Source organism: Struthio camelus, chromosome 1 (assembly GCF_040807025.1).
Source record: "Struthio camelus isolate bStrCam1 chromosome 1, bStrCam1.hap1, whole genome shotgun sequence".
NCBI classification, from domain to species: domain Eukaryota; kingdom Metazoa; phylum Chordata; class Aves; order Struthioniformes; family Struthionidae; genus Struthio; species Struthio camelus.
In genome coordinates, this window is record NC_090942.1 from 82,490,052 (window position 1) to 82,514,439 (window position 24,388).

The 24,388-nt window shown below is 37.9% G+C and overlaps 1 protein-coding gene across 15 annotated transcripts in view; it reads left to right on the forward strand.

Annotated features, from left to right (window-relative positions):
* The window catches only part of CCDC91 (coiled-coil domain containing 91), a 159,806-nt gene that overhangs the window by 113,891 nt on the left and 21,527 nt on the right, over nt 1-24,388 (forward strand). For 2 of the 15 annotated variants that reach the window (XM_068953502.1, XM_068953509.1), the window contains exon 13: nt 13,888-14,027. The exons of 12 other annotated variants lie outside the window; for them this stretch is intronic. In XM_068953502.1, the coding sequence (XP_068809603.1) occupies nt 13,888-13,890 (3 nt within the window). In that variant the 3' untranslated portion in view covers nt 13,891-14,027. Of the gene's footprint in view, nt 1-7,740; nt 9,685-13,887; nt 14,028-24,388 lie in introns of those variants that run through there. One more of the 15 variants, XM_068953496.1, reaches the window with a different exon arrangement.

Sequence of the window (24,388 nt, forward strand, 5' to 3'; positions counted from 1 at the left end):
ACCAGTGTAATACTACACGTGCTGAAGTTAATAGTAGATGTAATCAATTTTGTGGCTTTTTCAAAGAGGAGACAGGAAAGACCACATCCCTTGACATGTTCCCATTGGAGGAAACAGTTGTGGTTTGTAATGGCTGATGGCCTTGGACTAAAATGAAGTGTTTCAGCCTACTCCAGAACTGTGACCTTTGCACATGAGTTTGCTATGAAGAGGTCATTTCTATATGCAAATATAATATGAGCATCTTTCTTGTAGATCAGAAATGCAATTTATGTTCAATTTCAGCTTTTTTAAAAAGATTTGGCTTTTTTTGTTTTTTAATAGTAGGGGTTTGGGTTAATATAAAAGATAATTGTCTTCAAATTTTAGCTTCATGGATATACTCAGTTTAAAAGATGCTAGACATAGCAAGCCTGTTTGCTTGCAGTTGAATATAACTTATGCAAATTTTCTGTAAGTTTTATTATGTAGATGACTATAATTGTCCATGGTGGTCTAAAGGGTGATAAAGATAATGAAAGTATTTATAATAGTAAATATTTTCTTAGCTCAGAGATTTGACTTGGAAAAACCTATGATTTTGAATCTTTTCAAAAATAATTTCGTTTGATATTTATTCATATAAATTATTGTGTCAACATAACATATACAATGAAAGCAAACCTCAGAAATTTCCTGATACAGTTCCAGAACTGACTTCAGTTAGTCTAGTTAAGTGTTACTGCTGAAATAATAGTTACTTTTGAGTGCCAAGAGGCTACGCGATTAAGTATTCAGAGACCTCATTGTATTTGTCCTTCAGCGAGTATCATTTTTGCTGCTCAGTGCAGCTGCAGATGGGCTCGACACCAGCTTCTTTCTCTGTTACCGGATAAGAAAATGTCTGTGTCACTGTTTAGTCTAGCTAACACTGTCCTTGCAAAATGTTACCAACGCTGTGATATGTTGGCAGCTGCTGAACCACGTTCTTGCATGATCAGTACTCAGCAGCTATAATCACTAAATATGGATGATGCTAGTAACATCTGATTGAGAATATTTGCTGTCATATTGCAATAGTAGGCTTCCATTTACTTAATATTCTATATTGGCTTCATTCTGTCTGATGCTGTATTCCATACTACCTACAATTCTTCAATTTCAGCTACTTTTACAACTTATGGTTATATAATAGATGCTCTGGAACTGGAAAAAACTTCTTTTGGGTCATTATCAGCAGTGATCCCTATTCTGTGGCACAAGGTTAGTGACAAAGCTGCTTTTGAAGGCACTTGTGAATCTACCACCTCAATGCCTGCTTTGTTGCAGAATGGAATGAGTGCCTATCACGACCAAAATGCAAATGTTCACCAACATGCCCATCTTCAGCAATACAGCTGTCAAGACCAGTTGGGGCTCTTTAGTATGAATTTAAGGAGACGAGACTCAGAAAACTGCAACTTCATCCGTACTTTCACAGAGTCTTTCCAAGAAGATATCTTAAAACCATGAAATGAATTTCTTGTAATATTTGGCATCTTTTACATGATCTCTATGATGGTCCGAGAAAATTTGATTTAGAGAAGGAAGGCTCATTTAAGATAGCTTGCAGTAGAATTTTTTTCATTATGGTCCATTCAAATATGTACAGTTCCTCCTCCTATCTTAAATTTTCTGTAATTTTTGCAACTATTGGGCCTTTGATTGACTTTCTTACGGGCATATGGCTGCTATTTCTTTATTTTAGAGCCTTATTAGACATTATAGTTGGTTGTTTTTTTCTCAGTTCTTTGTAATAAGTATTCTGAAGTCCCTCTTTTGTGTGTTCCCATTTGTCAGAGCTGTTTGGAATGAATTTGAATAAGAAGTTTCTGTCCTTGATCAATCCATCCTTCTTGTGAATATATGACATTGTTTTGTTATATTAACTTTCTTTTAGGGCAGTATTTTTCCTAGGCAGTGATCTAGTTTATATTTGCCTTTGGAGATACTGTTTTCCATGAGTTTAGAATTCATCCAAGTTAATTCTATATCTTGTGACATTTTTCTTCAAATCCTGTAACCCTCCTACTTTAACTAAACTTCATGTTCTATACTTTACTTTTAAACTATTCCATATCTGTTTCAGAACAAGCCAGTTAGTGTGATTTTTGAGGCTTGTTGTAGTTTTTAGAAGTGAATATAAAGAACAGCCTTTTCCTTCTTGAAGTTTAAAATGGGTTTCAGACTGTATTAAGATCCCTTATGCATTAAACTGCTACTTCTTTCTTGTGCCAGAGTGTATTCTGCTAGGGCATGGATGATAAAAATAGTGTGCTTTAGAACACTTATGTCCAAAATTAGCAGTCATACTTCATTTATTTACCAATCGCTAATCCAGCATGTCAGCCTTTGATATACAGTTTGTGTCGCTTATATACAGGAAATAAACACAAGATAATTTGAGGTAATAAGTTATTTAGTAATGAGAGAGAAATTAAGGTTCTTTTGTTCTCACACATCCTTTTCAACCCTTTTCTTTACTGATGTGTAATCTTTTAATGGAAATTCTGTAGAGCTGAGAGAAGTAAATGTCCTGCTGTTGATAAGATTCTGTACTAAAGAATAGTACACATGAATAAAATTCATCCGTACTTGCAGTGAATCTGCAAAGACCTTATTTCAAAGCTTTTCACAAATAAATAATCTGAAGTTAAACTAAGAAGTCTTTCATGTGGTACCTCTATGACTTTGTTATGCATAAATAAGTCACGTTCAGTTCGACTAAAACAAAAAGGATTTGCAGTCGTCTTGATCATATTTTCTCATGTTCAGACAAGTAACCTTCCATGTATTTTTTTTAATCAAAAAGCGAGATGGAGAAGATTAAAATTAAGAGGGAGGAATGGATAATAATGCTACATCATGCTAAAATGCCCAAGATAACAAAGATATACTTTTCCCTTCTCCATGCCTTTGCAGCAGATTGGATAATCTGAATCATCTTTATCTTCCTGTTTTTATTTTTCAGATCCTTTAGCTTTCTACAGAATCACTTATATATAGTCTTGAAACGTGCTTCAGGCTTTTGCGGGAGGGCTTATTAGAGGAAGCAGCAAATCAGTTTATAAGCATATTGTTTCCTATCTTCTTACAGTTACATATCTCATACACTCATGTCTAAAGCTAGTGGAAGACTTATGTAGGCAATTCTTCACATTTGATTAAAGGAAACCGCAAACTGGGAAAAAAAAATGCAAGTATGAGGGCAGCATGTATTTTCATGCAGTATGGACAATGCATTGTGGTTACATCTTACCATGATTCTCAAGCGTGCTTCATAACTGAAATTGAGTAAGGCTGTTGTATCCGTTCAAAGGCATCTTCCAGAGTTATCAGGCTTATAAAGGCTCATATAAACCTTCTAAAAACCTTGAAGCCAAATTTGAGAAATTTGAATCCACTTGTACAGTTATTAGTTAGAGGTGCTTTCCTAAGCAAAGACACGCCCACATTTTGCCCAGAAAATTATTAGTTTCCTGAAAGTGTATTTTTTGATCCTGTAGCACTGATATGTCCTTGTTTGAATATAAGTATCAGTTAGGAATGCAAAACAACGCTTTACTTTCCTGTTAGTGATGGCAGGGGGAGAGGAAGGGTTCTAGCACACAGGTAAAAGAAAGGCAGACACTGAAGTAGTATCAAATGGCAAGCCATTGTGTTCACTTTTAATTCTGATAAAAATGAATTTTGTTCTTAGAATGTATCTAGTGCAGGGGTATTGGGTCGCACCTATATCCGTGGGATTTGGACATAGAAGCAAGCAAAATTCTTTGGTTTGGCTGGAGAGTTATGTAAAAATTAGAGACACTTGTCAATGAGTATCCAAAGTCTCTGTCCCTTTTGACATAAGCTTAAGATTTGTTAACTCTTTTGCCAGGATTGTCTTCTGTTGCCTAATGTTCATGATCCTATACCTTTTGGCCTTGCACAGCAGTCTTTGGTCAACCTCTGGAAAACAGCCAGTACTGAGACAGGTCCTTCCATATTAAATGCCCCAAGGTTTAACAACTTGCAAAGGCCAACCATTCAAGCTCACTGTGCCTGCATTATTGATTGTACTGGGAAAAGCAAAAGTGTTTCCTCTCAGCCAAACCTATTGTTTCCTGGAAGTTTAATTAGATCACTTGTGAATTAGGTAAGCTTGCCTTACATTTGTTTGTGAAGCTCAAAGGGAAGATAACATTTGCTGCTCATGAAAAAAAATAGAAAAATCCAACCGAGCTGAGACAGACAGTACCTCTAGCTGACTCTTACAGAGCTCGTCACGTGCACAGTAGTACCTCGGAAAGGGTGATCCCCCTTCTTTTCTCCTTGGCAAGTCAAGCACTGTACCTTCCCTTTGGGTGGCAGTGTGGTCCATTTTCATTACTGCATTTTGAACTGGCAGTGAATACCATACCAAATCACAAAAAATAGCTGTAATCCATAAGGATATGCTAAAAATACATATATTCTCTGATTGCTACTGTTGACCAAGAAAAAGCAGTACTTCAATAGCAGAATGATTTTTTTTCATTTGCTGGTATAAGTCATAGTGAACTATCTAAACTACTTTATCCCTGAGGAGCAGTACATTTGATACCTGACCAGTTTGAAATGACTTAATTCAGAATCTTCATGCAATGCTCACATGACAAAAATTCCATTTTACACATTCATGTGAATTGAGTTGACGTTTTAAGTTATTGTATCACTCCGCTAAAATGAGATAGAAGCAAACTCTCTGCCATCGTTTGTCCTCAGATTTGAGAGAAATGACAATTTAATTTTAATGTAGTTATTTCAGTATTACTTAATTCTGATAAATCCAATGAACTCTCACTAAATTTAAATTTATCTCCTTTTTTTAAATCAGTGTGCAGTGATACCTATTAGATACTTTTAGAACAGGATTCCCCAAAATTGAGCATTTCTGTCCTTATTTCCTTTAATTGGCATTTAAATGGAAACAAGTATATCTACAAATATCTGAAGGGAGGATGTCAAGAGGATGGGGCCTGACACTTTTTGCGTGGTGCCCAGTGACGGGACAAGAGTCAGTGGGCACAAACTGAAACACAGGGGGTTGGTTCTGAACATGAGGACAAACTTCTTTACTGTGAGGGTGACTGAGCACTGGAACAGGTTGCCCAGAGAGGTTGTGGAGTCTCCTTCCCTGGAGATATTCAAAACCCGCCTGGACACGATCCTGGGCAATATGCTCTAGAGGGCCCTGCTTGAGCAGGGGGGTCGGACTCGGTGATCTCCAGAGGTCCCTTCCAGCCTCAAACATTCTGTGATTCTGTGGAATGTCTCATCCCTTTATCTGTTAAAAAGAAAAGAAAGGAAACAAAACTTTCTCTTTTTAAAATATTTTTAAAACTAATTCTAGGAGTAGTTCCATTTTTTTAATCACCTTAACATGATTATTCAAATTTGTAATAACTATATGAGAATGTTGCAATACAAAGAAAAAAAGGAGAAGTATACGCATTCAGTTTTGCTTCTTAGAACGCACCATGTCAAATTTTTCTATTCATCTTTCTGTAAAGCTCAGATTCTGCATGAAGTGCTATATTTTGACAACTGTTGTATATTTTGAATTATTATAAAAGGAATTGTAAAGATTTGGGCAAATCATGTTAAGTGTTACCAGCTACTCAGCAATGTATCTCATAATATATTAATACTTTATATTAAACAAAAAACGCTGGCTGACACCACCTATTTCACAGCCATCCACTCTATTCAGAAAATTGTGGCATAAATATCCTTAGAATTGATTTGCATTTTCTACTGGCAAAGAGAAAAGGCTTCTCTTCAGGCTTCTTTAAAGTTTTATTTATCCATTAGTAAATACTGTGCTGGTGTCACCAAAATGTCATAGGATGCCTCATTATTTTTGCCCTTTATGTGACAAATAACAAAGTGATTCATTTTTGTGTAATAGTGTGTTTTTGTTCCCATTGTTTTTGAATGGTTAACATAGATTTCGCATTTGATTTGGACTTTGCCAGAGCAACAGGTGTGCAATTTGTCAGCAAATCTCCACAGCATCTATAATCACTAGCTCCCACAACAGAATGATCAGAATCAGTGGAGCCTGTATGTACTTATCCCAAAATATGACATACTGCATCCACCCATGGAATATTCTTACCTAGGCTTTTCAGGTGAAACTAAAGATTCACTGAGTTCCAAATGGAGCTTGCACAGTTAGTACACCGAAACACTTGGTTACAAGTGGGTGGGTGTTTTTCATAAGACACCTTTTTAGTTCCAGTACCAAGAACTACAATCAGTATAATAGGTACAGATAATTATAAACTCTGTAGAGATACTGATTTTATGATCTATTGCAAGTTGTACTTCTCTGTCCTGTCCTGCTAACTACTTATTTCCTTTACATTATTTAATTGATTAATGTAATGATGGTTTTTTTTTGCTAAATCTAATAAAGGAACTGTATGCATGGAAGTATCTGCCCTTGTCAACTGTGACATTTTCTCTAATACTAAATTTTTCCTCTCTCTACAAACTCCTTCCTCTCCTCACCATATTAAGCTATTTGCATTAAGTGTTAAAAATTCTAGCCTTTGCTTTCATAATGAATGTATGTTAAGGTGTTAGGTGAAGCAACTGTTGTTTTTTTTCTTTTGATTTGACTTGCAGCTGACATCCTACCATACATTTGCATGTTTGTGTGCAGGTAAACATATAAGTGTGTGTTTATATATATATTTTTATATATATATATATTCTGTTTTGTATGTATAGATATGATATAAGTAGAAGAATAAGAGAAATATGTTAGCCTGCTGTGTAGAGTAATGCTTGAACAACACATTTGCCCCGCTGGTTTGCTTGCACTTTGTCTCCATTCAGTGATCCAACATGTGGATAAAACTAGGTGCACACTGTAACAGATGCAAGAATCTCTGAAACTGTAGAGTAGAAAATAGGTATGATTTTAAGTTAAAGTGAATTTGCAGAATCTGTTGGTCTGAGAGAAGCCAAATCAATGGATTTACAGGAGTAAGAGTTAATTTTTGAACAGGAAGTAAACTTGAAAATAAGTTGTAAAATAGGAGAAAAATGATATTTGAATGAAATAAAATTGGTGCTGGAGGATGTTAAGCTCCTATGCTTCCTGATATTATTGAAATAATGAAAGTGCTCCTAAAGACCAGGTTCTGACCTTATCTCTGTACTCAGAGGAACCACAGATTTTTTCCTTATGCAACGAGTTTAGTGCCTGCTGTTCCATGTAGACAATTCATTGAAGTTATATTTTACATTAAGATTACCAGCTGAGACGATTTTATATTACTTTGCAGATAGAAATAAGAAAAGTAACTTAATAAAAATGTTGTTAAAATAAATTTTTAAAGTCTTAAAAGATTGAAATTGGTGAATTTCAGACTATGCAGTCTTTTTGGATGAGTTCAGATTTTCAGTGCTAATAACTAAAGTTAATCTGGGAATTTTTGGGAAATACTGTAGCTGAGCAGTCACACAATGTTTTGTATTTCTAGCAAATGAAATACTGCATAGAACCAGATGCATTCTAGGAGTAGAAAAAAATACTGGGAAGTAAATAGTATGAATTATACATGCCTTTACCAATTTCTGTGGGGCTTTAAAAACCATATTGAATATGGAATTAGGAATATGATAGGCATTCAGTATATTACTAAAACTTATGTTTAGTTTACTTCTGTTTTTTTTCTTTCTTTCTAGCATCATTAAACTATAAACTTCTCATGAGAAAAAGGACTGCTGTACAGTACATAGGGGAAAAAATTCATGCTGTAGTCACTTGCAATCAATTTGAAAGAAAAATAGGTCTATAGTAGGTCGCAATACTCTCCTGTGACCTTCAGGTCTAGTTGTTCAAGTGGATCCTGGCAGAGGAAAATATCCCTGTAGGCCTGATCCTGCAAAAGTAGGTTGCACATTTTATGTATTATAATTTGTCCTCTTTACTTCTGGCTTGAACTGTAAAATTTTGGCGGAAAAGTCATTTCAATGTCAGACAAAGGAACTATAGAAGTGGCCTGGCATTCAGTTCACTGTTCTGTATGTTTAATGTGAAGAACGCTGCTTTCAGTTCATGGTTCAGAGTACGGATGTAAACTTGTGGAGTTCCGGGGAAAGATTAGTTATGGTTTTGTATGTAGATATGTTATAATTACAGTTAAATTGATGAATTTTAAGGAGAGTGTATTGCATTTTAACACTGACAGCTGAAGTGCAGGCAGGTTTCTCTTTTCTGGCAGTAGCATGTATTAAAAAAAAGGAAAAGTACCAAACGAGTCCAGTGAAAAACCGGTGATAGAACTATTGCCACTATAAATCTATTAATTTCTTTTTTTCCTTTAGCAAAAAAAATTCCTGACAGAGAACTCAAGAAAACTCAAGAACTTTTATGGGAATGCAGGAACAGTAGGGAATGTAAGATATTTTAGGGTCAAATTCAAGCTGCTTTATTTTCAGAGGGATAAATTACATATTCTGGAATAATCTAACCTGCTGCATCTCAAGATTTGAAAGAGAACTTGAGGTTTCCATCAGAGCCTCTCATTAGTCTTTCACCAGTGAAAACTGAAACAAGAATGCACAGCTTGACCATACCCCCCCCCAAAAATTGCATCAGCAAATTAGTAACTATTAACTAGAATATGATGTTTCAAAAGTTCAAGGATTATTTAAAAAACAGACAGTGATGGTTGCATATATCCAAATATCATTAATAATGTTAAAGTCAGGAGTAACTTTCTGTTAATTCTATGTCAGCTCCTCAGTTTTTGTGTTCACATTGGCTCATGAAACCACTTTTATTTATAACTAGACTTTCTGGAATAAAAAGGGTATAGGACTGGAATGGACTTCTTGAATCATCAAATCCAGTCTTTTGATACAGTGTATATTCCTTCCCAAAGTGGTTCAGACAAGAGTCATTTTGAAATACTTAATTCCTTTCCAATTGATGACCAAAGCAGTATTAGAAAACAGTCAGTTTATGATTTCTCTCTTTCAAATTGGGATGTTTTAGTGGCCAGGCTGACTCTTGGCAGAGTGTACTTTGTCTTAACCTGATGTGTTTTCTAGCCTAGTCCTCTGGTCACAAGGTCAAACACTTCCCGCTTCCGCTTCTTCACTGCTTTAGCAAACAGTCATCGAAACCCAGCAGTGTGGTTATTACTTTCTCAGTAGCTGTTAATTCTGTTCATTGCATATATCTATAAAAGTTCCAGGGTGCAAAATAATGCCAAAGTATTAATTTTGGTTTATTTTGTTCTGTATCCATATAGAACCATTTAAAATCATGGTCACTCTGTGCTTTATCTTTGCTGAAGTTGAGAGCTTTTGCCCTTACGAGTTTCATCTGCTTCTTTAAATACTCCTTTTCTGAAGTGCTTTCAATTTTATTTCATGTTATAAGTGTTTTACAGTAGTAGATCCAATTTTGCCTTTGCAAATAGCTTTTTATTATCGTTCTTTCCTTTTGAAATCTTGTGATGGCATATAATATTTTATTTTGATTCTTGTTTCCCAACTTATACTGATACCTGTTACATCGTTCTAAATAAGATGTCTTTAAGTTTCGGTATATTTTCTAAGCAAGATACATATTCCCTATTAGTATTTTTGTCTCTATCTTGAATAAAGCAAAATGCATCCAAGAAAATCTTGTCAATTGAGTGTATTTTAAAAAAATTCTTTTTTCTTATTGAAAAGACTTAAAATTCAAGTTGCAGTTAAAATTCATTCCATCTAAATCGTGAGCCCGTAGCATGACTCAGTTTATACAGCAGATTTACAGCATAACCTCAGAATTTTTATAGTCTCATTATCAAAGCATTGTGTATTTTGGCCTTAATCTATAATTTGTGTTACCTGGATTTGCCATCTCTTTGTCATGATACAGAAATTAAAGATATGAGATGCTGGTCAGAATATGGTTTATTCTATAATCTGTGATTTTCATTTTTAGTTAGGTATATTGAAGTCATGTGAATGCTGTAATGGGATCTTAGCGTAATTGTTTATTATTTCTGCTTATGGAATTGTTTGGAGAGTCTTTATTTAGTTATCACTGAAGAGTTTTATGATCGTCTTTGCATATGGAGCTTGATCCAAGGCCCATTTAAGTAAATGGCAAAGTTCCTATTTGATTTGGGTGTAAATATCATTGCCTCAAAATGTCATCTTTATCTGGGAATGTAAAATTTTAATTTAATTTTCCTAGTTATTTTACAGGATTTCTTACACTTTCAGTTCATCCATCAGGGGTTTTGGCTGTGGGGGCGTTAGACATTTTAAATAATTAAATTACTTGGGAGGAGGTTCTCTTTATGGTTACTTGTTCATACAAGATTTTGTGCAAGTCATTTGTGTACTGTTTTCCCTTTGTGCTTAATTTTTTTTTTAATCACGGAACTGTGATTCAGTTTTTAATGCAGTACACATTTTAAAATATTATGTATTTTAAAATAATTATTTCAAGTAGCATCAAATAATTGAACTAGGTTCTGAAAGGGTGACTTGAACAGTATTTGGAATAGAAATAGTGTTTCAGTGATATGAAATAATATCTTGCAGAAATGTTTATATTTTTCCTATTTCTTTATTGGCATCTTTTCTACCAGCTTTTCATGTTTAATTTGCATAAAAGCACTTTTCTTTATTGTAAAATTAAGATAAGGTGGTAAGAAGAGTGTAATTTATATTCTGCCTTGATTCAGAGTAGTAGAAAACTATTGAAAAAACTATATTTAGCATAGGATTATCTTGTCCAGTATGTGAATTTTGTAGCCAAGTTTTGCTTGGGGGAGTTTTGACTAATTGGAATGGGTATAAAGATCTGCTGCTTTAGAACCTAAAGGCTGAAATCAGTAGACGTAGCAGCATGGAAGAGACATGACACATTGAGTATCTGTCAGTCACATACCCTGTTGCACTTCAGTTGTGCTTAAGTGAGAGTGTATGTCTTAGTCTGATACTTTTTATATTGAAAGTAAATTAAAAATACTTCTCTACTATTGTCCTCTGAAATGGTCTTCTATTTTTGGTGTTTCTGTCCATACATCATTAATTTGTCTGAATTCTTCTGTGTTTAAAAGGGAACTCTCAATGACTTTGGGTCACACCTTTGGTTATAACTGTGGTTTTAAACTTTGTGATTGATATTTGGTTGCTCCTGCTAAAGACTTAAAAGTGCAAATGATTCATCCTCTTTAAAATCCCAATATTTTTCCGGAGCCCTAAGGAATTAGTTTTGCAAAGCCTGAGCCAAGGCAACACTAGGGCAACAATGCTAAATATTTAATGTAGCTGAAGCCCAACTGAAGAATATTAACAGACCCTATTCTTCAATATATTCTCAACAATTTTAGTCTCCAACTTAATGGATAAGCTGTTTTTCAGAGAATATTCAAGTAGTAAATCCATAAAATTACATTTTAGGAATAAGTTAAGAAGAATGAATTAAGTCCAGGGATGATTTTTAACCTTCTCCTTGCGTTCAGTACACCAACCATGTATAAAGTAACTTAAATAGTTTACCAACAGATCTACAAATATGTTTGTTTTGTTCTATTTCCTCTTTTTACAGTTTGCAAAAGCAATTTATATGTAATATTCAACATATTCAGATACACATTCACTTTCTTTTGGTACCTGTTTGATCATTTGAATCACCATGGCTGCTACCCAAAAAGAATAAGCACAAACATGAGGGACTCAGTGCAAGAAATCACTCAAACTAGAGAATGATGTTTTTAAACAGGTTGAAATTTGATCACTACCCTTTTTTTTTTTTTTTTTAAGGATGGAGATAATAGTTGTGCTTCTCAGTTAATTTCCTTATAAAGTGGCTTCCTTATAATTAAAACATCATTTTTCTTGCTTGTTTTTGGCCTTTACATTTAAAGACACATTATCAAAATCAACACTGTGCTTACGTCACTGTCCTGCAACATCTGGGTACTCTTAGTACTGTTACAACTTTTTCTCATCTTAATTGAAGGATATATTTTTTTAATTGTTGAGAAAGGACTTTCTTTCAAATAGGTGTTAGGCACTTGTTATGATTCAAGTTAATAATTTCCATTAGTTTCAATTTTATTGGAATTTATAATATAATATTCATCATCATATGTTTTCATGTTTTCTCCATGTTTCATAAAGAACCAATAGAAGAGCGTGACTTGAATTTATCCTCCTTTGCTTAAGCTGATCCTTTGAGCAGTTGAAACACTTAAGTCATCCATTTTTTTTTACTTGCTTTGTGGACATGGTTGAATGTGCTTTCACCTTTTTGATGGCTTTTGTTTAGATACATAGTACCATACTGTAAAAGCATTCTTGGTTGAAACCTGGGAAAAAGGCAAACGCTCGGAAGTGTTTCTCTCCTTAGCTAAGTGTTGCAGAACATCTGTTCCAAGAGGTTTACGATCTTGTTTTACTGGAAGCCTCAAAATCATTAGCTTCTAATGTGTTCAGTAAAAAAGGGTCTTCTGAACAAGCAACTATTTCTGACAAAGCTTTGCATTTGAACACTGCAGCATACTACTAACTCAGGAAAGTCTGCAAGTAACAATTCTTAGAAAAAATGACAATGATTGTGAAGTGATCTAGCAAGAATTAGAATGTGACGAGTTCAAAACAAGCAGGAGGATATGCTTCTTCACATAATATGAAACTCCTTGCTGCCAGATGTTGTAGATGCAAAAAATTAAATGTGGGGTTTGGGTTTTTTTTTTTTCATGTTTTATTTGTTTTTAAAGTGACTGGACAAATTTATGGAAGAAAAATCCATCAAGGGCTATTAAATATAAACATTTTGCTCTGGTTCACGTAGTAAGATAGGTGAGTATTTGGGGGAATTATTTCAGTGCTACTCCTGTTATACTCTTTACTAGGTACTTGCTGTTTGCCTCTGTTAAAGATAGATGCTGGGCTAGATGGATTTTGGTCTGACATGTACTGACATGTGGAGTACAGCTTCTTGTTATTTTCCTGTTGTGTAAACAAACTGTATAGATAGTGAAGAAGAATTCACAGGACTGCAGCTTTTTTTAGAAAAACTGAGTCATGTCTGGAAGAAAAGCCAAATGCACTGCCTGTGTGCTGTGTCCTGTGCAAGTACAGAAGGAGGTACTTGGTTGTTTTTAATTTTCCTCAGCGGGCCAGTGTGGTTGGTAGCTGCTGCTACTACTGTTACATTCGTAGGACCTATTTGTGGCTCATGTAGCATTTGTTGTCTCAACCTTAAATGTGGACATTTCTGATTTGGGTTGTTATTTTTGGATATGCACAATCAATTTTTTTGCATTTATAACAAAAAAAAGAATTTGTGGAAAGTGGTGAGATGGTAAAAACATAAATTATGACTTTCCAAATATTTCTACTTCAATTGTCTCAGGACACTTGGGAGAATCTAGCTTTTAATAAATCCATTTTACTTTCATGTCGTGAAGTAATACACACATGGATTTCATTCCTATAGTACATAAATAACAGATACATTTTTAAAGAAGTTTTAAAATTATAACTTGGTATTTAAAAACTTATAATGTGCATGCCTTCAGCACATCACATAGCCCAGGAGAATCAAATGTTACTTTAAAACATTTGTGTAAACTTTTTTAGGACTGAAAACAAATAACATGATGGTAAAAGCTTATTAGTTTGACAACCTGTTTTAGATATTGTGTTTTTCCTGGAATACTTTTTTTCATAAAGTGTAGTACATTTTGTCAAGCCGTGTAATTGCCTATTCAAATAGAAGATCTAACCATCTGTATGAACCTGCGTTCGGGAGTATTACCACAAGTATTCCTATAAATTCAATAATAAATTATACTCTGTTTATATTTTCAGTAGAAGATACAAAGCCAAAGCAAGACGTTTTGATCCCTTGGGGAACAAACGCACTGAGTATTAGTCCAAGCAACCAGTCTCACCACACATCTGCATCTTTTCCTTTTTGATCTTCGGCTGAAGAAGCAGGTTGATCTTTGGTATATTTTATCCCTATTTAATTCCTTATTCAAGCTATGTAGCTGTCGTGTTATATTTTTAATAGAAAATAGAAGTATTTTTAGGAGAAAAAAAATCTCCAGAAGCCATTTTCAAAAATACTTTCATTATAGCTTAGTGCCACAACTGACAAAATATTTATGGCTTTCTGAGATGCATAAGTCTCTTGAGTAAGGCTGCCTTCTGTGCAAGCGAACATATGCAGTGCTGCATAGAGCTTTCTGAAGAAAGAAAAAAAATGGATTTCTTTTATTAAGACCTCAGGAAATAGACTCAATGGCCTTGGAATATTTGTGCTCCCAAAGGAGATCTTCCTCCTGAAGAACAGTGCTCCATGCAGTCATTCACTCCAATCTATTCTCATAGTGTCCTAACTCAGGACATCAGACCATTTCAGTGCTTCAATCTGAAGTAGCTGTATAATGCTTAAGCAAGTATGTGTCTGTTTGTCAGAGGAAACATCTGTACAGACAAGAATACCATCCAGAGATTACATTTTGATATTTTAGTTCCACCTGATCTCTATCACTGTCTGTTGTACAGGAAGGTTCAAAAACATCAGCATCATAGCTTCTTCCTACCTCTTGTGGGAATGCCTTCCTCTCCCCGGTGGCTGCTACCCAGAAAGTAAGATCTCACAACTTCTAAAATACTGTTATCTCCTCAGTGACTATGTAGACCTGGGAAAGGAAGAACTTAACTCATATACCGCACAGCAGTTAGCCATTCTTCTGATTCATGTTGATCAGGAGAAAGTAAGACAGCTCACTTTCAAGTCACCCATTGTATCTTCACTCCTGCTCAGAAAGTAAAAAGTAAACAAACTGAGGGAAATAGTGTAGTTTTTTATTTGTTTTTATGAATGCCCTTCATTTTTAGTCCCTTTAGGAGTTACTTATAACTAGGTATGAAATTTACAGACAGAATGTAATTTTTTCATGTTGATGATGTCCTTGTAAACTGTCCAGAAACTGACTCAGGCTAAATTCCATAAAAGTGAAAAACCAAAATATTTCCAAATGTCTTAAAAATCGTAATCATCAAAGCAGTTAATTGGTCACTAATGTATTTCAAACTAAGATCTGCTTCCAATTATTTGTTGTTTACGAAGTTCAGGAAATTTTTTGCTCTACTTCGTACTTTTAAAAATTTTTCAGTGTTCAGGCTTCTACATAATCTGTAGATGCCTTTTGCCTTTTGTTCAAAACGGGACACTGTCAACTCTTAAGATCATAGAAATGTTAGGAAGTTTTATGGAATAGAGGTAGATAAAGTTATTTTGTTGTCTCGTTCCAGTATTTTTATTGTCATTGATGCTGATTGAAAGTTGTTTATAAACCTCATAGTTCAGTAATTTACTTCCTATTCATTGTTATAGAGGGCATCATAAAATATTCATTCAGTATGTTATATTTTACATGTGTATAGCAGGCAAAAGTACAGTACGCAAACGCTATCTGTTGTTTATATACCTTTTAAATTTTTGTGACCATTAGCTATGCAGAGAAAAGGAAAATAATTCTTGTTCTTGGCATACACAGAAGTAAGCAAGCCACCACAGAGAAAGTTTTCTATGAAATAAGTCTGTTCGTGCTGAATATGTTATTTAAATAAATGTTCTAAATGACAAAAATTTACTTCATGAGGGAAATACCTAGAGTAAGCATTTTTTTATGGTTGTAGTTCCTGAACTGCTACCCTTGTAGCCAGCTAGCAAATTTAAGTTTTTCCTATTTATATTGACATTCATCTTTTTTCAGGAAAATTTACTGCTTGTTTTCTAACAACAAAGTGAGTTATATTAAGCAGTCAGATTTTTTCTTGGTACTTGTACACAGCTCTCACTGACTTCAAAGGGCATATTTTGGCCTACAGGGGAAAGAAATAAGCTTTTGTGTCAAGACTTGAGTAATCATTTGAATGACAGACTTGTATTTATTCAGTCCATATTTCCCTGACACATACCCTCGTCACAAATGCACTCCCATCTAGTTTTAAGTGACAGAAGCTGGGAGCAAAGATATAACCATTGTTAGTGCAATTCACTGTACCGCTGTGTGTTCCCGTATGATTTGTGCAGCTGTGCCTCATAACCTTTAGTAGAGAGCATAATTAAACATTGCGTTTCTCTGACTAATATTTACCAAAATATAAGTGCACACTTCAGAAGTGTGAATATCCAAAGGATTTATTTTTTTGGTTTTGGTATTTGGTAGATCATTTTTTCCAAAAATATAGAAGCTAAGCGCAAGAATCACTGGCAACCTGGTATAAACCACATCTGTTTTATTGTAAAGTGAAGAACAAGCTAAAAAGTTTCTATTCTGGCTTTGTGTAGAGAGTCTTTCTTTAGTTCGGTAATAATGCCATTACTTTTGAAAACTAGACTTCCAGTCTCATTTACTGCTTCCCTGTCCAGGTGCTTTTTGTGCAGTTTTATTCAACCAGGGAGAATGTGTGGGAGATTATGGGGACCTGGTATGTGCTAGGACAGTTAGATTTAGATATTTACTGTCTAACTAGAAGACCTGGAAATATATTTACTCTTTTATAAAAAGGCTTGGAATATTTGGAGAGTACGAGCATTTACCTTAATAATACATATTTAGATAGGATCACCTGATATTGGGCTGTACCTTAAAGTGCAAGGAGTCCATTTGCTGGTTTCAGTGGGTTTATTCTGGAAAGAAACAAGTACTTACTTAACATTTGGAGGGAAAATTGTGCATTTTATTCTTTGCCTAGATTAATTTTAAGCATATTGTTTTTTAACAATAAGAAAGCTAGAGGTCAAATTATGCTCAAGCCAGCAAGAAAATATCTATTAGTAAGTCAATTTAACACTACTGATTTCCATTCTCCTGTATCAGGGTTACTTTTAATAATGTACTAGATTTGTACAGTGTATTTTGTATGTTTGCTTCGTTTTGGAGAAACAACTAGACCTTTGTTTTGGCTTTTAGAATGGTCTTTTATCTGGTACTCTGTGTCTTTTGAGTTTGGTTATGGTGCAAAATCTCATTATGATTTTTTTAAAGTTCTGCATATTCCATTTCATAATTAAATACCATCTTATAGATTTGATTTGTCATAACGCGCTTCTAGTCACACTTCTGTGTTTTTACCTTTAATTTTGTAGTTCAAGTTCAAAGCATGTGAAATCTTAGAAGCACCTCCACCAACATAGATTGTGAAAGATCTGTGTTACTGTTGTTATAACCCCTAGTTTTCTATGTTGAATTTTTCCTAATTTGTGAAGTGGGGTATTTTCTTTGCAGCGTTCACAGAGAATATCTGAATTTATTGTATTCATTCAAAACAGAAGTCAGTGGATGTCCATTCTACAAAGCCCTATGCCTGCTCAGTTCCCATCACCTGAATGTTATTTGATGGATGTGCTTATAAAAGACAGTTAAACAGTAGTTTTGTTAGATTACAGAATCACAGAATCACAGAATCGTTTAGGTTGGAAGGGACCTCTGGAGATCATCTCGTCCAACCTCCCTGCTCAAGCAGGGTCACCTAGAGCATATTGCCCAGGATCACATCCAGACGGGTTTTGAATATCTCCAGAGAAGGAGACTCCACCACCTATCTGGGCAACCTGTTCCAATGCTCTGTCACCCTCACAGTGAAGAAGTTTTTCCTCAGGATTAGGTGGAACTTCCTGTGGTTCAGTTTCTGCCCATTGCCTCTTGTCCTGTTGCTGGGCACCATGGAGAAGAGGCTGGCCTCATCCTCTCGACACTCCCCCTTCAGATACTTATACACGTTGATGAGATCGCCTCTCAGTCTTCTCTTCTCCAGGCTGAACAGGCCCAGCTCTTGCAGTCTTTCTTCAGAGGAGAGGTGCTCCAGCCCTCTAATCATTTTGGTAGCCCTCCGCTGGACTCTCTCCAGGAGTGCCATGTCTCTCTTGTACTGGGGAGCCCAGAACTGGACACAGTACTCCAGGTGAGGCCTCCCCAGGGCTGAGGAGAGGGGCAGGATCACTTCCCTCGACCTGCTGCCAGCACTCTGCCTCATGCAGCCCAGGAGACCATTGGCCTTCTTGGCCACAAGGGCACACTGCTGCCTCATGTTTAACTTGTTGTCCACCAGCACTCCCAGGTCCTTCTCCGCAGAGCTGCTTTCCAGCAGGTCAGCCCCGAACCTGTCCTGCTGCATGGGATTACTCCTGCCTAGGTGCAGGACCTTGCACTTGCCTTTGTTGAACTTCATGAGGTTCCTCCCCGCCCAGCTCTCCAGCCTGTCCAGGTCCCTCTGAATGGCAGCACAGCCTTCTGGTGTGTCAGCCACTCCCCCCCAGTTTAGTATCATCAGCAAACTTGCTGAGGGTGCACTCTGTCCCTTCCTCCGGGTCACTGATGACTACACTGAACAAGACTGGACCCAGGACTGACCCCTGCCGGACACCACTAGCTACACGCCTCCAACTAGACTCTGCGCCAGTCGCCACAACCCTCTGAGCTCGGCCTTCCAGCCAGTTCTCAATCCACCTCACTGTCCACTCGTCCAGCCCACACTTCCTGAGCTTACCTAGGAGGATGTGATGGGAGACAGTGTCCAAAGCCTTGCTGAAGTCCAGGGAGACAACATCCACTGCTCTGCCCTCCTCTACCCAGCCAGTCATTCCGTCAGAGAAGGCTATCAGATTGGTCCAGCATGATTTCCCTTTGGTGAAGCCATGCTGACTACTCCTGATCACCTTCTTGTCCTCCACATGCTTAGTGAGGACCTCCAGGAGGAGCTGTTCCATCACCTTTCCAGGAATGGAGGTGAGGCTGACAGGCCTGTAGTTTCCTGGCTCCTCCTTCTTGCCCTTTTTGAAGACTGGCGTGACATTGGCTTTCTTCCAGTCCTCAGGTACCTCTCCTGATCTCCAGGACCTTTCCAAGATGATGGAGGTGGCCTAGTGATAACATCCGCCAGCTCCCTCAGCACTCGTGGGTGCATCCCATCGGGGCCCATGGATTTATGGATGTCAAGTTTGGACAAAAGATCTCTAACCCGATCCTCCTCCACCAAGGGAGAGTCTTCCTTTCTCCAGACTTTCTCTCTTGTCTCCAAGGTCTGGAATTCCTGAGGACTGGCCTTAGCAGTGAAGACTGAAGCAAAGAAGGCATTCAATAACTGCCTTCTCTGTATCCTTTGTTACCAGGGCACCTGCCCCATTCAGCAGCGGGCCCACATTTCCCCTAGTCTTCCTTTTGCTATTGATGTATGTGAAGAAGGCCTTCTTGTTGTCCTTGACATCCCTTGCCAGATTTAATTCCAAATGGGCCTTAGCCTTCCTTGTCACAGCCCTGCACCCTCTGACAACGTCCCTGTATTCCTCCCAAGTGGCCTGCCCCCTTTTCCACAGTCTGTGTACTTCCTTCTTCTGCTGGAGTTTTGCCAGGAGTTCCTTGCTCATCCAGGCAGGTCTCCTGCCCTCTTTGCTCGGCTTCTTCCTCAGAGGGATGCACTGATCTTGAGCCTGCAGGAGGTGATGCTTGAATATTAACCAGCTTTCTTGGACCCCTCTTCCTTCTAGGGCCCTACCCCACGAGATTCCCCTAAGTACGTCCCTCAAGAGGCCAAAGTCAGCTCTCCTGAAGGCCAGCGTTGCAATCCTACTCATTGCCCTGCTCCCTCCTCGTAGGATCCTGAACTCCACCATCTCCTGGTCCCTGCAGCCAAGGCTGCCCCCAACCTTCACCTCTCCAACTAGACCTTCTTTGTTTGTTAGTACAAGGTCTAGCAATCCACCTCTCCTCGTTGGCGTCTCCACCACCCAAGTCAAGAAATTATCATCAATCCTCTGCAGGAACCTCTTTGACTGTTTGTGCCTAGCTGTGCTGTCTTGCCAACAGATGTCAGGGTGGTTGAAGTCTCCCATGAGAACCAGGGCCTGTGATCGTGAGGCTACTTCCAGCTGTCTGTAGAAGGCCTCATCGATGACTTCCTCCTGATCAGGTGGCCTGTAGTAGACCCCCCACAACAGTGTCACCCATGTTAGCCTGCCCTTTAATCCTTACCCATAGGCTCTCAACTTGCTCTCCATCCACCCCGAGGCAGAGCTCCATACATTCCAGTTGCTCCCTCACATAAAGGGCAACTCCACCACCTCGCCTTCCTGGCCTGTCTTTCCTAAAAAGCACGTAGCCATCCATGACAGCATCCCAGTCACGTAAACTATCCCACCATGTCTCTGTAATGCAATGAGATCATGGCCCTGTGACCGCACACAGATCTCTAACTCTTCCTGCTTATTCCCCATGCTGCGTGCATTGGTGTACAGGCATATTCAGAGAGCCAGTCAAGCATGCAGGCTTCCCGGGAGAGGTGCAAGAGGATCCTCCATAGCCATGTTGCATGCTGTCTCCCCTGGCTGCATGCACCCTCCGGAGGCATCCTGACTTGAGTGGTGTTTTACTGACTCTCCTGCCACTACACCACTCCCCTTCCCCCATCTTGCCTAGTTTAAAGCCCTCCTTACCAGGCTGGCCAATCTGTTGGCAAAGACACGCGTGCCCCGCTTGGTAAGGTGGATCCCATCGCTCCCCATCAGCTGTTGATCTTCAAACAGGGTCCCATGGTCGTAGAAACCAAAGCCCTGTTGCCAACACCAGCGGCGCAGCCAGTTGTTAACTTGGAAAACTCGTCTACTTCTCCTCCTGTCCTTTCCCCTCACAGGCAAGACTGAGGAGAAAACAACCTGGGCTCCCAGACCCTTCACCACCATTCCCAGAGCTCTGAAGTCCCGTTTGATGATTTCCAGTTTGCCTTTTGTGTTGTTAGTGCCCACATGGAAGAGCAGCAGAGGGTAGTAGTCCGATGCATGGACAAGCCTTGGCAGTCTTTGCATGACATCTCTTATTCGAGCCCCTGGCAGGCAGCAAACCTCTCTGGACAAGAGGTCAGGTCAGCAGATAGGTGCCTCTGTCCCCTGCAGCAGGGAGTCACCCACAACAATCACTCGCCGCTTCTTCCGGGGGTTCCTGCACGGCACAGGGTCTGCCAGGCCAGTTGCTTCCCTTGGAGCCATGCCCAGCTCCTCCTCAGCTTGGAGGGCGCTAAACTTGTTCTTCAAGGGTAAGTCTTGAGGAGGAGCAAGAGCCTTTCTCCTTCTACGAGAGGTCACCAGCTTCCAGCCCTCTTCAACAGTGTTATGATGCACCTTTACACACGGTGCTGAGCCCTCTGACACCTCTGCTGCAGTGGGGGCTGGGGACTCCTGGAGCTGCACAGTCTCCGAGAATGCCCTGTCAATCTCCCGCTCATCCTCTCGGATGCTACGCAGCCTACTGACTTCCTCCCATAACTCCTTTATCTGGTGATGCAACTGGTCAACCGCAGCACACCTCATGCAGGAGAGCTGACTGTCAGCCCAGGCCCCACAGAGAGGCCCCAGGCACTCCCTGCAGCCTGACACCTGCAGAGCTGCATCTGCTGTCTGAGGGTCTGTCTGGGTTGAAGCCTCAGACACAGCCACAGCCGATGTAGCACCTCCCGCAGCCACTGGGGAACGTGCTCTGCGGCATGTCATGACCATGCCCCGGGAAAGGACACACCACGGTGCAAAAATGGAGAGGTGCCTTCCTTGCCTTCTGGCGCCCTTCTGCGCAAACTGCTGCGCAAACTGCTGCGCAAACTGCTGCATCTGTTCGCTGCCTCTGTTGGCTGCGATTAAACACTTGTCGTATGCCATCACCACAGAGACATTTTTGTTGCTTGCATATCAGAGAAATTTTAAAAGCTGGGAGTACTAAAGGAGTCTGGAACTGAAGGAAAAAAAAAAACTAAACCCAAAGAGAAATTACAAATTTTTATTGAGGTTTCTTCATGGATACTGTCAACATCACACAGCAGTTCTTAAATCTGAGTAAGTTTATTATAGTCATGTGATTAACAATGTGTCTGGAACTCCAAATCTTCTTTTGACTGCTTAACACAAATGATTTCCCCAATAAATAAAATATTTTAACAGCAGAGAAAGAAGAGTGGAAAAGGAGGAATAGGATTTCTTTAAGGAAGCAGTAAAGGAAAAAGGCTAACTAGCAGCCTAAAATCATAGGTATGGAAGAAGACAATCAATCCATGCAGAAAAGTTATCATATATGGTTTTCAGACCAAGATTTCCAGTAATGATTTCAGTTTCTGACTTCAGAAGAGTTAAATACTGAGTTGATAAAACAGTATCAGGCCTTGTTTTAAAAGATGTCATTGTTTGATATCCTGAATCATCCATCAGTTATGAAAAGTGTGGCCTATTGAGGGAAGTGAGTGCTAAAGAACATATAAAGTCAGATGTTAATGGCCAGATCCTGTCGTGCTTTTTGTCGTGCCTTTGTCGTGCCAGATATAATCTTATTTCAGGTTTAGGCCTCTTGACCTCTGTGGCAATATTCAGAGAATAACTTACTCTGTGGTATGAGTTAGGTATGAGTTACTGTATCTGACTGTTAAGCAACTTTTGTGAACTTGTCCAGTGAAATAGAGCCAATGAATATTTTCATGTCTTTACTTTGTAAAACTTTGTTTCCCCTGTGAAACAAGCTATTACAAATATTTTCAATTCTGACTTGCATTTTGAACTTTGTTTAGATTCAGGTGATGTCATTATTGTACTACAGCTTCTTCCAATTAGTTTGTCACAGCTTCCTGCAATCCACCAGATTTTCTCTTTAGATATCCATAGGTGAATGACAAATTCACGTTTTACATTTTCTGTTTCTGAGAATTCTACTTTGTAGCCTCTTTACTGAATGAAGTCTGTAAAAGTTTAGTTGTCTATCTCTTCTTATTCTGTCTGCCTTGTTCTCTTTTTATCTACCTCACTATAACGATATCTTTTATATACCTTTTTTACACTATTTTTCCCTTAGCCATTTAGCATAATTGTTTTGTATTTATAAGTTTAATTCCTGAAGCTTTTCTCTTCTGCCTTTATGGCCAAACTGGAAGGTATAACGTGTTACTTTCTACCTAGCTCTGGCTGCTGAATGGGTTTGTGTTATTTTTTACTTTTATAGTAGTGTTCTGGTCAGTAAAAAAATACTATTTGAGGTTATAAAGTTAAGTTACTTCACCCTTGTCAGTGTTGATTCTTTATCGGCATCGAAACTTGCTTCGTTGTGCTGGACCTTACTTTGACCACTAGCATTTAATACTAAATAAAGAAATAAATTTTTACTAATGACTTGATGTTCAAGACACTACAATAACTTGCAATTATGAAAAGTAGTGAAAACTTTAGCAGTTGAGGATCCTATTTCTTTGAAGAATTTTGCATTCATGAAATACAGTATTACTGAAATTCTGTTTTGTAAAGATGAGATGTAGAGTTTGCAGAAAAAGTGATTCACATTTTGAGTAAGAAGCATGTTTTGGAACATAGTTGTCATATTAGCTAAAGCACTGTAATTTTAAATTGCTATGTGATATTGGAGAAGTCATGGTACTGGGCAATTATTTTCATACAGTACAGTATATAAATAGATCTCTGTTCTTTAAAAGCTCCATACGCATCCTACTGGTTTTCTTAAGTTACACCTCACTACGGTGCTTTATTTCTCACACGCTTTTGGGATTATTTAGGTGGATTTTTTGTTTAAATTTTTATATACTGTACTCTTAATACAATGATAAGATACATGTTGGTTATGCACAGTAGAAATATCAGGATCAGAGAATTAAACATTGTTAATTATCTTTTTTTTTTAATAAAGTAAAATAATATATATGGAAAAAGGAAATGAAAGGATTTAAAACTGAAAACAAGTACACGTGTTTCTTCTGACAGTAAACAAAAGACATGAAAATGACTCACAAAGTAAACCCTAGGGAATACTTATGTATGTAAGTGCTCACTCGTTCTCCATGTGTAAATTAAATCATCAAATTTGCTTGGCTCTTATCTCAGTTCTTATTCCCTGGGGAGGAGTGAGTCTTCCTTATCAGCTCATTTGTCTCATATTAGCACAGGCCAGAATTTGTTAAGGAATCTTTTAAGGGCTAAGCAATCTAAGTTCTTTGAAATGACGTTTGTCAGTAAAGAGAGTCTCATTTCAGATAGTGATGATGGAAACATTGTCTTACGTGACATCTCAAACTTCTTCTGAAAGAGGTAATATCGGGCGATATGGAGAAACGTGACTCTACCTACATACATTGTTCTTTAGTACTTTAGGAGAATATTTTGCCATGAAACATAGTATCTTGTATTTAGACTCATTCAAGGTAAAGACTGCAAGAGAATGGTTGAAGTTCAGGGTAAATGCTCACTTAAATTAGATTTATCCACCCTGTTGAGGAGAGGCAGCAAATTCCTTCTGGTTGTTGGAGTTATCTGAGGAAC